At 41.8% G+C, this 13,623-nt stretch overlaps 1 protein-coding gene across 2 annotated transcripts in view; it reads left to right on the top strand.

Moving 5' to 3' along the window:
- Window positions 1-216: 216 nt before the first annotated feature.
- LOC111658880 (ephrin type-A receptor 3-like) overlaps window positions 217-13,623 on the top strand; it is an 86,941-nt gene continuing 73,534 nt past the window's right edge. For both annotated transcript variants that reach the window (XM_023411557.2, XM_023411556.2), the window contains exon 1: window positions 217-378. In XM_023411557.2, coding sequence (XP_023267325.1) covers window positions 264-378 — 115 coding nt within the window. In that variant the 5' untranslated portion in view covers window positions 217-263. The remainder of the gene's footprint in view (window positions 379-13,623) is intronic.

Here is a 13,623-nt window from a genome sequence, read left to right as displayed (position 1 = left end):
TTTTATTTTATTTTGCAGTGTAACCCGGTGCAAGGAGTCTCCAAACAGCGCTGTCGTACCACCCCAGAGCCAGGCGTTCTGATTGACAGGACTTGGCTGACTGTGGACCCTCCTTCCCAGCGTCTCCTCCTCTCCTATCCTCTCTCTCTCTTCCTCCCCCCTCTCTCTCTCTCTCTCTCTCTCCCTCTCCTCAATCGCAAGGCTGCGCTCACCGACTCGACACCGCCAACAGGGATGCAGCGAGGGCGCAGCGCAGCCTGAAAATGGCACCACCACGCGTCCTGTGGATCTATCCATCTCTTTCCCTCCTGTCTTCCCTGCTTCTTTTTCACGCGTTGTCGCCGTGCCGGGCCTTAAGGAATTACCCGGAGAATGAAGGTGGGTGTCCTTAAGTGGAGAGACATAGATGACTTGGTTGTTGCGCGGATGTGTGTTTGGCGGACGAGGAGCCCCCCGATCCCGCGGTTCCACTTGCCGGGGGAAGGAGCGGAGCGGAGCGGCGGAGACTCCCGTTAAGTGCTCGGCTCGGTTATGAATCATGCATTAAGAAAAGCGGGGAGAGAGAAAGAGAGAGAGAGAGTGTGTCAGAGAGAAAGAGAGAGGGAGAGAGAGAAAGAGAGAGAGAGAGAGAGGGAAACAGTTCGTCACGTTTCTCTTTCTCGAGCATACTGACATTAAATTTGTATGACATATACACACGGGCAGCCCTGCCATGCTGAAGATAGAGGAGCCTGATGTAGACATTTCACTTTCTGACATGGGGGGGAAAAAAGCTTCTCCACATCGTATTTATCTGTGGAACTATTCCTCTCGCATCAAAGTACCCTAACTTATAATGATTATCCCAAAACAACATTGACATCCCTTTCAAAATCCTTCTTAATTATAGATATCTTCATTATAACTGATAGATGTTTTTTTTCTTCTGCCTCAGTCTGCAAATGAGGAGCAGCAATTACATTAAATTTGTCACAGCTCCTCTCCAGTTATTGTATTAACATCGATGCTCGGCCTGAAATCAGCCGATGCATTTACTTACTAACTACTCCTGACTGCGTGGTGGGCTGAAACATGGGAGCTGGGAGCTTGTTTTAACGGGGAAGATGAAGTTGCCCTGAACGGAGAAAAGCACACAACATTGTGTGTATTCAGAATAACTGGTATGTGGAGCTGCCTGTTAGAAAAGTGGGAGAGTGTGTTGTGGCTGTTTTTGTGCTTATTGGATGTCAGAGGAGTCTGGACTGGAGATGATGCAGCTGTGACTTGATTGTCATTGTGGGAATTGTTTCATTCAGTCAGTGCTGGCTCCATCCCTGTCAGCAGCTGCATGATTTGCCTTTCATTGATATTTTCTTTGTCTCTTTCTCACTCACCTTCCCACACAGACACACACACACACACACACACACACACACACACACACACACACAAATCAACTCCAGGCTTACACAGGAAAGATTAAACAGTCAAATGAGTCACATCAAACACACGTGCACACACACACACACACACACATACACACACACACACACACAAAAACACACACACACACACACGCTCACAATGACAGGCCACACTCAGGTTTGACGGGACCTCCCGTCTCTGGCTGACTTAACAGTATATAAGCTGTGATGTACGTACATCGCGCTGAATGTATGTCACAGCCCCGAGGAGTTCACACAGAACAAAAGCTCTGGAGGATAGACAAGCAGTGAGAGAGAGAGAGAGAGAGAGAGGAGAAGGAGGAGTGTTTTAACAGCAGGAGACAATGCATGTGGGGGAGACACAAACACACTGTTAAAATATTCATTAAAATGAGCATGAATGATGAAACCAACTGGAAGCCAAAGGAAACTCCTGTTGATTTAGATAAACACAAAGGAGGCATCTGTGAGTTTTGGTGCGTGTGTGTGTGTATGTATGTGTGTGTGTGTGTGTGTGTGGATCATGATCAATTTGAGATTATTTGAGGTGGCTGATAGGTCAAATGGTTCCTCATCTCTAATACATTTTTGCAAGAATACAAGAATTTGCCAGCCACTATGTGTGTGTGTGTGTGTGTGTGTGTGTGTGTGTGTGTTGACTTCTGTGTGTGAGTCACTTAGTGTTTCATCCTCTGGTCATTTCTCTGTCCTGCTGTTTCTGACTATTGGTCTAATTGGCAACTTTAAGCCCACTGCCCGACTTGTGTGTGTGTGTGTGTGTGTGTGTGTGTGTGTAGAGGCTGTGTGTATGTTCCCCATTGGGACAGTAATCCAATGAAGCCATTTTTGTCTGCCGCCCTATGCTCTGCTTTTACCTTTCGGCCTGCCAGTTTTCCTGCTGTGACTGCACGCTTTGCTGAGGGATTGCTCTTCTTTGTGCCTGTGTGTGTGTGTGTGTGTGTGTGTGTGTGTGTGTGTGTGTGCATGCGTGCATGTGTGTGTATACCTTACGTTTGTCTATGAGTGTGCATATTCTCCACCCACGCATCTCGGCAGTCATGTTATTCCAGGAAATCCTCCCTCTGAGTCTGTCTAGTAGCAGAAGCGAGGCTGTCATAAAAGGAGAGATGCAGGTCTCAAGGCTCAATTAAGAACACAGTCTATTTGATAGAGCTGATAGTGTTAGCGGGAAAATAGTGTTAAGCTGTCAACAAGCTTAGTTTACAACCAGAGCTATTGATCTGCTCCAAAATTGTTGGCATTTAGAAGAAACACAGTTATGAGGGTGGACTGAGGGTGCTTTGGAAGAAATGAGAGAATTGTTTGAAATTGCTGCTAAGTGTGGACTAGGGAACACGATCCTCGAGTGGATATGGAATCATTCATAAGTTGCTGCGATGAAGAGCATCCTCTGAAGGCCTTTGTCATCAACAGTTAAGGGAGGAAGAGGAGTGGATGAGTTTTTGGTGCACCAGCAGAGGGAGCCCAACACACAATGAGTCTGAACCCTGAGGGCACACTGATGTAACAGCTGGGTGGATGCTCACAGGTCTCCCTGTTGTCCTGCTGTCCTCGCAGCCCCTTCTCCACTCACCGGCTGTATCCTCTCTAACGCATAGGAACGATACATGTGCGCTCTTCATCTGGTGTTTCTTTGCTCCTTCTCCTCCCTGTATTTTCTTACTGCTCTTTTCTTGTGCAGAATCATCCCGGGGAGCGGAGCAGACTACCACTCCTTTCTATTTTTGTGTCTTCCCCACTGTCTCTAAATATACCTCCTCAATCCGTAGAAAAACGTAGAAGCGTGGTCGGAGCTTTACGCCTCCTTCCAACGCAGCTGGATGTACTAATGGAGGCAAATTAATGATTTAATTCCAAATTCTGTCTGAAATCTGCGCGCACATGATATACAATTGAATTAATAAGCGTGAGGGAAGAGAAAAACAACAGAAAAACAACAAAAAATGTGACTCAACTGTGGTTTTATACTATAGTCTCGAGGTTTTCTGTAATCTGTAATTGGTCTTGAAACTAAACATTAAGTTTTTTATTGGATTGGCCTGAGGGTGCCGGGGGGGGGGACTGCTGTATTGCTTCGTTAGGTGAACGCGAGGGTGAGCAGTGAGGCGAACATATGTAAAGCATGCCCTCTACTTACACACACACACACACACACACACACACACTCCCGTACACACACATCTTATGATTCGCACAAGATCCTGACTGTGGTAAAATGTTGGGTTAAAGGTCGCCTCTGGTTTAATTGCTTTAATCTATAATGGTTGCTTGTAGTTATCGGCAGAGCCATACCTCACAAAGTGTGTGTGTGTGTGTGTGTGTGTGTGAGACACAGAGAGGGAGAGAGAGAGAGAGAGTCTGAGATATTGCTCTGCTCCCATGTAACAACCATGACCTTGGACAGAGCAGGATATAGATCTCCGCTCTCATCAGAGAGGCAGCAAGTGGAAGCACCCTCCTGTTTTTCTTTGCTACCTCCTCAACTCCGATCCATCTCTAATCCCCTTCTTTCATATCTGCCCTCCTCTATTTTCTATCAGCCTCCCTCCTGGCGTCCGATCCTCTCTCTCTTTGGTTGTCGTCTTCTTCTCTTTCCCTCTCTCTCTGGCTCGTCCTCCCACATCCAACAGTTGGACAGGAGCCGTGAGCCACTGTATGATTTCTGTAATGAGGTTGAGCCCCTATATCTGCTTAACACAGGCCCATACACAAGCACATATGTGTGTGTGTGTGTGTGTGTGCACATGCACACACTCGTCTTGAAGTAATGTATGGCTGGGGGGCAGTTTGGTGGTCTTGGTCCAGAGAATAGTGTCACGTATTCCCGGGGCTGGCTGATAGATGGGGTTATAAATACAGCTCAGTGACAGAGAATGATTCTGCTGTGAGGGCTTCACCTCATGGATTCATTGTGTGCGCATGTGTGTGGGTGACAGAGAGCTAGAGAGTGAAAAGGAGAGAGAACGAGAGAGTGAGAGAGGCAGGAAGAGTGAAATTATAAATAAAAGGCAGATCCACAAGAGAGAATCTGAGACAAAACAGAAGTGATGATGAAAAAAGGAACAAAGAAAGAGACGAAGTTGTAGACAAACTGAATAACCCAACCCTTTCTCTGTGCTCTGGTGAGCAGAGAACCCATAACAGCACCCACAGAGCCATTGTGCCGTAGTCAGTGGTTGCTAAATATGGTTTTATATTCAGCACCACCTATTCAAATTCATTTAATTCAGTATTTTTTTTCTTTCTGTTTTTGTGTTTTCAAGGGAGCTTAAATTCAGTGTGAAGTATATTCATTTTCTTTCTTTCTCCTCAAGACTTAGATGAGAAATTTGATATTACTCTCACGTTTGTCTGACAAATATGAAGCTACAGCGAGGGGCCAGTTAGTCTAGTTCATATAAAGACTGGAAACAGGGGGAAACATCTAGCCCAGCTCTGATCAAAGGTAGCAAAATCCACCTACCAGCACCTTTAAAGCTCACTAAATGAACACGTTACGTCTCGTCTGTTTAATTGGTGCACAAACCAATATCTAAAAATGACTATTTGTGGTTTTACCAGGGGTTGCTGGTGGTGATTTGTCATCGTTGTGAGGTTTTCAGGAAGTCAATACATTCAACAAACAAGATATAATGTGTTAATCAGTGAGTTTTACAAACGCCAGCCTCTATGCTAACCTAAGCTAACTGTCTCCTTGCTGTGGCTTCATTTACGTCTTACTTTTTGGAATGTAAGGAATGTAACGTTGTAGACCGTGTGTGTTTTAATTCGTTTTACATCTCTCTACAAGAAAACAATGGGTTTTCAGCTTAACACATTATTTCCGTTCCTTTCGTAAGGGTGAACATGTGTGTGGCTTAACCAGCCAGAACTTGGAACAGTTTTTAGGCTTGGACGATTCCCGTCAAATGCAGAGTTCATTAATGTCAAAGGCAGTCTTCCCTCAGTGTGTGATGTCTGATGGCTGCAGTGAAGTTTGGTTATAAGTGCCCCCTGCGCCCGCCGACCCCCCTCCTCCACCACAACGTCTGCTGACCCCTTCCCCCTCTGAACAAGCCCTTAACTGCTGGTCAAATCACTGATCACTGGGCCTTGACCACAGTCTATACGCCACCCTGGAATGAACACACACACACACACACACACACACACACACACACACACACACACACACACACACACACACACACACAAACACACAAACCAATTCTCCTTTCCCTCTCACTGCCCCTCCTCACTCACACACACCACCCAACCCTGCACCCCCTGTCCTGACCTTTAATTTGGCTAAATTGAATTTGGTTGTTTTCTTACCTCCACCCCTCTCTCTCTCTCTCTCTCTCTCTCTCTCTCTCTCTCTCTCTCTCTCTCGCTTTCTGTTTTTCTTTTGTTGTTTGCTCTGCGGGCTTGGCTCGTGCCACGACTGTGAAAGGCTGCATTAGGCAGCCTTACAAACAAACAGCAGAGGGATTTGGGTCAGCCGTAGATATAGTATGTTTGCTGACCAGTGGTCCAATCTTTTCTCTGCTGATTAACGTCTGTGAGGGTATTATAAGCACAAAAACACCTTGGAGAACTTGTTAGCTTGAATTTAAGTGTCAGAAGGTATTCAAACATGCCATTCATATCTTTAACAGTGACCAAGATCTTTCCTCAACCATTACCAAAGTAATTGCCAAATTTAGCCAAATATAAAGTATCCAATCAGAAAACACTCCTAATAACTTTCTAACAGCTACTTCTTTTAGCAGTTTAAAGTATTTTGGATGAGGGATTTTTGTCTGCATGTGTCTTCTAGACATTTTCTCGAGATAAGGGAAGAGTGTATGTTATCAATGCATGGATATTAGCTGAATCCTGTGATGGTTTGCCAAACAGAGCCAAGCTAGCAAACATTTGTCTGTTGTTTTGGGGTTGTTTTGTTTAAGCATAATTCCCCCATGAGTTTTCCTGCATTACATCCTCTCCCGTCATCCTTTTTAGCTCCAGCATTTTGCCAGTTAAGCTTGTTACGTCTCTCTGCTTACTACTTGATGGTGTCCACATCACTGCAAATTGGTTTAAGTTTGATTCGATGGCGGCAGGGAGGGCAGACAGACAAGTTGCTAGACAGACAATTACTGCAGGTGTGTGGCACCGACAGGTACTGAGGTCTGTGTGTGTGTGCGCGCGTGTGTGTGTGTATTTATGTCATATATGTGTGTATCAACAGTAGCAGCCTGTCTAAGCACACTTTTATCTGACATGTGATTTCCTATCCGTCTCCACTGCCGTGGCTCACTCCTGAGATTCCAGGCCAATTTACCCTCCTGTGACCAACCACTGTGTGACAGCCCTGTATGTGTGTGTGTGTGTGTGTGTGTGTGTGTGCTCTTGTCCCATCAGGAGGAATGTCTTAAGAACCAACAGAGCACAAAAAAGGTGAAGAAAAGCCAAAAAGGAGACACACACACACACATACACACGAGGGGGGAGAATTTAGGGAAAGACACCCCTGCAGAATTATCTGTCCTGTATTTTACTACAGGAAAATAAAAGCTTCCTCTGTCACTGCTCATTCACTCCCCTCAATCCTCACTAGCTCTTTTAACAGTTTAAATTAGTTGTAGGACACGTCACAGTTTGGGCGTAATGTGGAGGCACATGTGCATGTTTCTGAACTCTCACTCTCTGCTTTGTGTTTGTGTGTGTGTGTGTGTGTGTGTGTGTGTGTGTTGCTCTTTGCCCTTGATGAATTTTTGGCGTACTAGTGGAAGAGTCTTATTAAAAAAAACAAGTGTCCGGATCTGACTGGTTGTCACAGTTCAACACTGTAAGCATTCAACCAGCATGCACAGACAAACCCATACACATACACAGACATGTGTATGCAAACACTAGCGCACACGCACACACACACACACACACACACACACACACAAACACACACACACACACGCACACACACGCACTCAAGAGCCTCTTCAAGCGACAAACTAGGGCAGTGCTCCTGTCATAGTCTGTCAGAATGGCATCTTTTCTGTTCTGCTAGTGTTACCAGTGTATATGAAATAGCAGAGTAGGCTAATGTACCTTCTGTCAAAAGGGGGTGGGGGGTCCAAAAAAATAAAAAATAAAATAAAGCAAGCTCATCGAGGTACAGTTCATCACATACAGCACGTGAATATTTTCATTTTGGTTTGGTTTTGCGCACCATCTGCCTTTCGAGCAGTTTTTCAGAGCATTTTTTAAAGGCTTTAGAGAATAAGGTTTTTTAAATAAACCATGCACATTCCTTTTTAAAAATCAGTTCACTAAAGCAGCTGAGCTTTGCAGCACTCGTCACATTACCTCCCTACTTGTGACAGCAGTGTAGAAGACAACTCATCTGTTATCTTCACTTATCTTTACCTGAAATTGGGTTAGATTTATCTCACATTGAGTCTGGCTTATTTATGAAAATTCATAGAAATACAGTGAGAACTTTTGATAAGTGAAGCAGATGTATTTTCTTGTTTGTCCTGCGTAATTTTTCTATATAGGATTTGCTTGGTTAATCTGAGCAGTCTCCCTCTTTGTATCAGTTATGTGAGAGAATATTGCACAGAGATAGATGATTAGAAACAGAACGAAGTGATGACAGCTGGTTTGTAATTTCTTCTTGTTTTGATCGAGACATGAAGACTTTGATTAAAGCTGACTTGATCTGACAATTTTCTGCATCGTTCATCGCAACATTCAGAACCACTTTACAATAAAACTACCCTTATAAAATATTTATAAATGGTTTATAATTAGGTTATCAGTTCGGTTGTTAACACTTTATAAATAATAAATAAATAATCAAAAACAAGACATAACACAGTTTTCATACACTGATGCAGGTTCACTATTCGGCAAGATCCAGTTAATGCTTACTACTCATTAATCTTACTAATGAGTTACTACCATTTATAACTGGTAAATGGAACCTTATTATAAAGTGTAAAACCCATCACCGTTTATTAACGCGTTACCAGTTATAAATAATAGTAAGTCATTAATAAATGGCGATGTGTTTTACACTTTACAATAAGGCACGCTTTTGCCAGTTTCAAATGTTTTTGACCGTTAAAATGCTGACGGTGGTTAATTGCTAGTAACTTAACAAATATGTGATGAAGCAGCAGGTACAAATGCTGGTTGATGGAGAAAACAAAGAAAGCTCAGTAACTAAGAGATATGAGGTTTAACAGCACAGAGAAATGTGGGCTCATTATTTGGCAAGCAACAAGTCACTGTTGGCCTTTTTATCTAATGTGTTACAACATCTTATAAATGATTTATAAAATGTTAACAAGCTAATTAATAAAATAGTTATAAACCATTCATAAATACTTTATAAGGGGAGTCTTATTGTAAAGTACTACTCATTCATACCAATGTCTCATACATATTTCACTGGTGTAAGTATTTATGATTCAACATATGTACTGAATGGCCAAATATGCCAATCAAGCAACAGCAAGTGGCACATCACAGTTTATTTTTACGGCGCTTCACACATTCGTTGTAAAGTAGCTAATGTTGTAAGTGTCCCCATTAATTTGCAAATCACTGACTAAACAGATTCTGTGGAATATATAGTATCGCAATGATAATTATATGGAATAGAGAGCAATTGCATATCTCTGTATAGATGATTGATGATTTGACTCCCCAACATTCCTACCACTCTGTTATTTGTGTTCCAGTCGAGGGTTTGCCCACTTTGGTTTCTGCTGAAATAAATGCAGCTGCATTTATTGCTCTGGTGTATTTTGACTTCTCCATCATTAAGGTAGATAATGGAAGAGGGAAGCAACAAACGATAACCAATTAGTCAGTGTCGTACGTGCACATCAGTGTATACATCACCATTTTAATGTTAACGACACATCTGCACACACAGATATGGATCAGTAGCCTCAGTGTTGTGTTTATATGCCACATGATGCCATTTATTTCTCTGCGCGTCCCACAGGAATATTTCATTTTCTTAAAACAGGAATGAGTGCTTCTGCGTTTACATGCACAAACATGTTAAAGTGATATTCCAAAAACCTGATCATGACCAGCAGCTTAGTGTCTATAAAAATACTCACAGTGTTGTTAGAGCTGTGAATGATTATATTTCAGAGCTGATTTGTCAGTTTAATTATACTTCTATCAACTTTGTTTTTCACTTTAAGGGAAAATGATATACAGTTATTATTTTTGTTATACTTTCATTCACAGTTTTTATAATTTAATTTGTGTAAGTCAGACGACTGATGATCCAGACACTTAACTACCCCTTAGCCATGCATGTCAATACGTAATTGAATTTTTTTCATGTGTTTCAGAGAATCAGCTTTTAGCATCAGTGGGCTGCTCCTGTCTATCACTCATTTGTACAGCTATAGGCTACTGTGTAATTATACGGATCGAGGCTACTTAATATAACTGATTTTAATCTGTGTAATTTAGCTCAGCCCAAAGTGGAATTTAATTCTATGTGTGTTGAAATGTAGAGGATCAACATAACATTTCTCTGATCAGAATGGAGAGCAATGGAACTGAATCACAGGAGAATTGGGATTAGAATTTAATTTAAGTCCATTGAATTATTCTTAGAAACATTTTGCAGACAGCTACCACACTTGAAGAAAAATAACATTTTTACTGTGAAATCATGCCAGATTTCACCTCATCTAACCCCCCCAAAAATTGCACTGAAAAGTGAAATTGAAGTATTGTACACTGGGATAGGCCTGCTTCAGGGAAAAGACACCGTCCATACACAAAAAGAGAAAATCTGAAGTATGAATACAAATGCGGTGTTGTTATAAAAACACTTCCTCTAAATGCACATGCCCTGAAATGCAGTGACATCTGATCTATAAGTATAACTATCAATTATGAAGGACAACCTATCTCACATTTGTATGGTCAAACAAACCACACGATAGGATCGGGAGCATATACAGTAACAGAGAACTTCAATAAAATGAGCAGAGCATGAGGGCGCAGATGGAAAGAGAAAACTAGAGGAAAAAAAGACGGACTGAGAGCCTCTGGTGGTTTGTGGATGAGTGGAGAGAGGACTGATGAAAAGACAGCGAGAGAGAAAGTGTAGCAGTCTTGGTACGACACCAGTTTCTTCCTAAAGTTCAGAGCTCAACTCTTCCCACTCCTTCATCCTGCTCTCCATCGGCCCGTTTGTTGCCCTGACAACACTCTCACTCATTGAACTACACTCTCAGTGGAGTGGAAGCCGGGAAGCTCTGTGTGTGTGGTGCTACTAATACTGAGATATTGGGTGTGTATGTGTCTGTGTGTACTTGTGTGTGGTTGTATATTGGAGCAGAGTAAGTTATCTTGAGGAAAGCTTTGCAAGCTGCAAGGCTTTGTTTTACTAAAGCAGGCTGTTAGCCTCTTTTGTTGTCTTAAAGAAAAGATTTCAGTCTCAGCGGTACTGTGTCTCTGATGAATATAAAGGAACAGTTCAACATTTTGAGAAATACACTTACTTTTTTTTATAGAAAATTAGAGGAGATGATTAACCTCACTGTCTTTTTAAATATGACGTATTAGCAGGAGATGGTTTAACCAAGCTTAGCATGAAGACTGGAAACAGGGGCAAACAGTTAACCAGCTGACCTGCACCTAGGCTAGTTGTTCCCCCCGATTTCAGTCTTTATGCTAAGCTAAGCTAAAATAAACAGCTGCTGGCTGTAGCGTCATATTTAGATGAAAGAAATATTGTATCCATATTTTATGGATATGGATGCATAGATTTGTTTGTTTGTTTTTTTATGTTGTCATCCTTTATGTGTTTGTCTTTTGTAATTTATATATATATATATATTTTTTTTATCTTTGTGTGAATATGTTGTTTTGTTTGTTGTAAGAGACAAATTCCAAGCAACTGTGTTGACATGGCAATAAAGTAATTTGAAATTTTAAAATAATAGTAATTTTAATTTGAAAGTAATAGTGCACTTTGTATTTACAACTAACATTATAAAAAGTAAGAGTATTGCAACTTCTTATAATTTAATATTCATTATTATATTCTTATTACTTTTTAATATCATGTCCTACTCACTTTCTATTACTGAAAGATGTTCTTGCACGAGAGGTTCTGTAAAGTGGATTACTGTAAAGTGTAGCTGTCAGCATTTTCAAAGCAGGTTATCGGGTGTTGAGGGACATAAAACCTCAGTGAAAATTGGTTTAAACTGACTGGGACCTTTAAAAGAAAATCTTATATTTATCGTCATGAAGAAGTAAAAACAATGAGGCCTATACATGCAGGATCAGCATGTTGAAGGTGGTGTCAGCAAAGCCCTTCATTATCTACCAAGTCCACTGATTCATTTAATATTTTTCTATTCTGAGTAGAAAAGATCTTAAGAGCTCATTATGCAGTCACATATTGTACTCTATATTGAGTCTGTGTGGTGGTCTTATTGTGCAGGCTTTTCTTTTTGTGGCACTGGCACCATCTTAAAGTGTGTGTTTGTTAGTTTTGTGTGTGAGTGTGAGTGTGTGTAAGCATCTCTTTCTCTTTGTGTGCCAATCTGGCTGTTGGCAGCGCCGTTTGATTCTTGGCAGGTGGATCACAGCTTCTTGCAGCCCAGCTGAAGCAGTGTATGCCGACCAGAGAGACAGAGACAGAGAGAGAGAGAGAGTAGCAGAGAGAGCAGCAGAGAGACATAAACAGTCAGAGAAGGAGAGAGAAAAAGAGATGAAGACAGAGAGAGACAATTACCCCAGAGGGAGGAAATGGGAGTGAGAAGAAAAATAGACAGACACAGAAGGAGATGGAGAGACAAAGAGATTGAAAAATGTTTTGTCATTTCTGCACATGGTTGTGTAAGTAGGTGCAGTTTCAGTGGTGTACTGTATTTGTACAAGAATCTCTGATGTACAATTTCACACCCTCCACCCCCTTTTTCCTCCTCATCTTTCATTCTCAAAATGTAAACCTCACAGTTTGGTGCTTAAAATCAATAAGACAGCGTGTCTCTGTGTAACCCAACAACTCTCACAGTAATCAGGTCACATGTGCCTGTGTATAGATCTGTGCATTTAAATCCTCTGATGAAATCTCAGGAAATATTGTCCATGTGTGATTTTTTTGTGTGTGGTATTTTTAGATAGAAACGCAGGGGAAAGCCATGTTTGTATACAGATTTTTTTGTTTTGTTTTGTTTCCACTGTTGTCACTGAGTGCTCAAATTTGTAAGGTGCTCCACTGTGAGTATGAGATGTCATGTTTAGCTGCTCATCAACCTGGAGATTGTGTATGTGTGTGTGTGTGTGTGTGTGTGTGTGTGTGTGTGTGTGTGTGTGTGTGTGTGTGTGTGTGTGGGTAAATGTGTGTGTGTAAGAGAGAGACTTGTCATTAGACCGAACATGAGCCTGGCCTGAGTGACCTAGTGATGAGCTTGGTGTTTTTGTTCCGGGCCAAAGCCGGCCTGGCCCAGGCTTAGATTTCACACACACACACACACACACACACACACACACACACACACACACACACACAATTTAGCCAATTCCCCTGAGAAAGAGAACAGAGAGAGGGAGATAGGGTGAAAGCATCATTTGTTTGGGGGAGAAATGTATTTTCATAATTTCTCTGTTTTCAGCCTCTCTTTGACAACAGACACAAAACACATATAGCACACATGAACACACACACACACACATATATGTATATAGCCTATATGCATACTGGCTGTGTCAGCACACAGGAAGCTATAGCTAATACATAATTGATGAGTCTAGTCATTGATTACAAGTGATAAGTGGTATTGACAGGAGGTGTGAGGAGGAGAGAAAAAGTGTCAACGTGTAGGTTTATGTATGTGTGTGTTTTCCCAGTGGGCTGGAAAATGGCTTTAGAATATGTAATGGCTTCTGTAACACTTTGGCTTACTAGACAGTTCTGTAAGGGAAGTTTCCGCCTAATGAGTGAATCCACATGCAAAAAAATGTCTTAAAGTAGCTATTTGTAAGTCTTGCTATTGCTACATTGCCAACGTTAGCATTAACAGCTGTTTACTCACTAAGTCTAGAAGAAACGTTGCAAGTTCAGCATCAAACTTTATTCCTTTACTCTGCAAGTAATGTGTCCAGTGGTGGTAAGGAACTGTTTTGTTTTGTTTCTACTGCAGTTAGTGTGCTAACC

The sequence above is a fragment of the Seriola lalandi genome, unplaced genomic scaffold, assembly GCF_002814215.2.
Source record: "Seriola lalandi dorsalis isolate HSWRI2012SDOR001 ecotype SW California unplaced genomic scaffold, Sedor1 jcf7180002054469, whole genome shotgun sequence".
Taxonomy (NCBI): Eukaryota; Metazoa; Chordata; class Actinopteri; order Carangiformes; family Carangidae; genus Seriola; species Seriola lalandi.
Note: the sequence above shows the minus strand (reverse complement) of the source record. Positions and strands in the feature narration are given on the sequence as shown.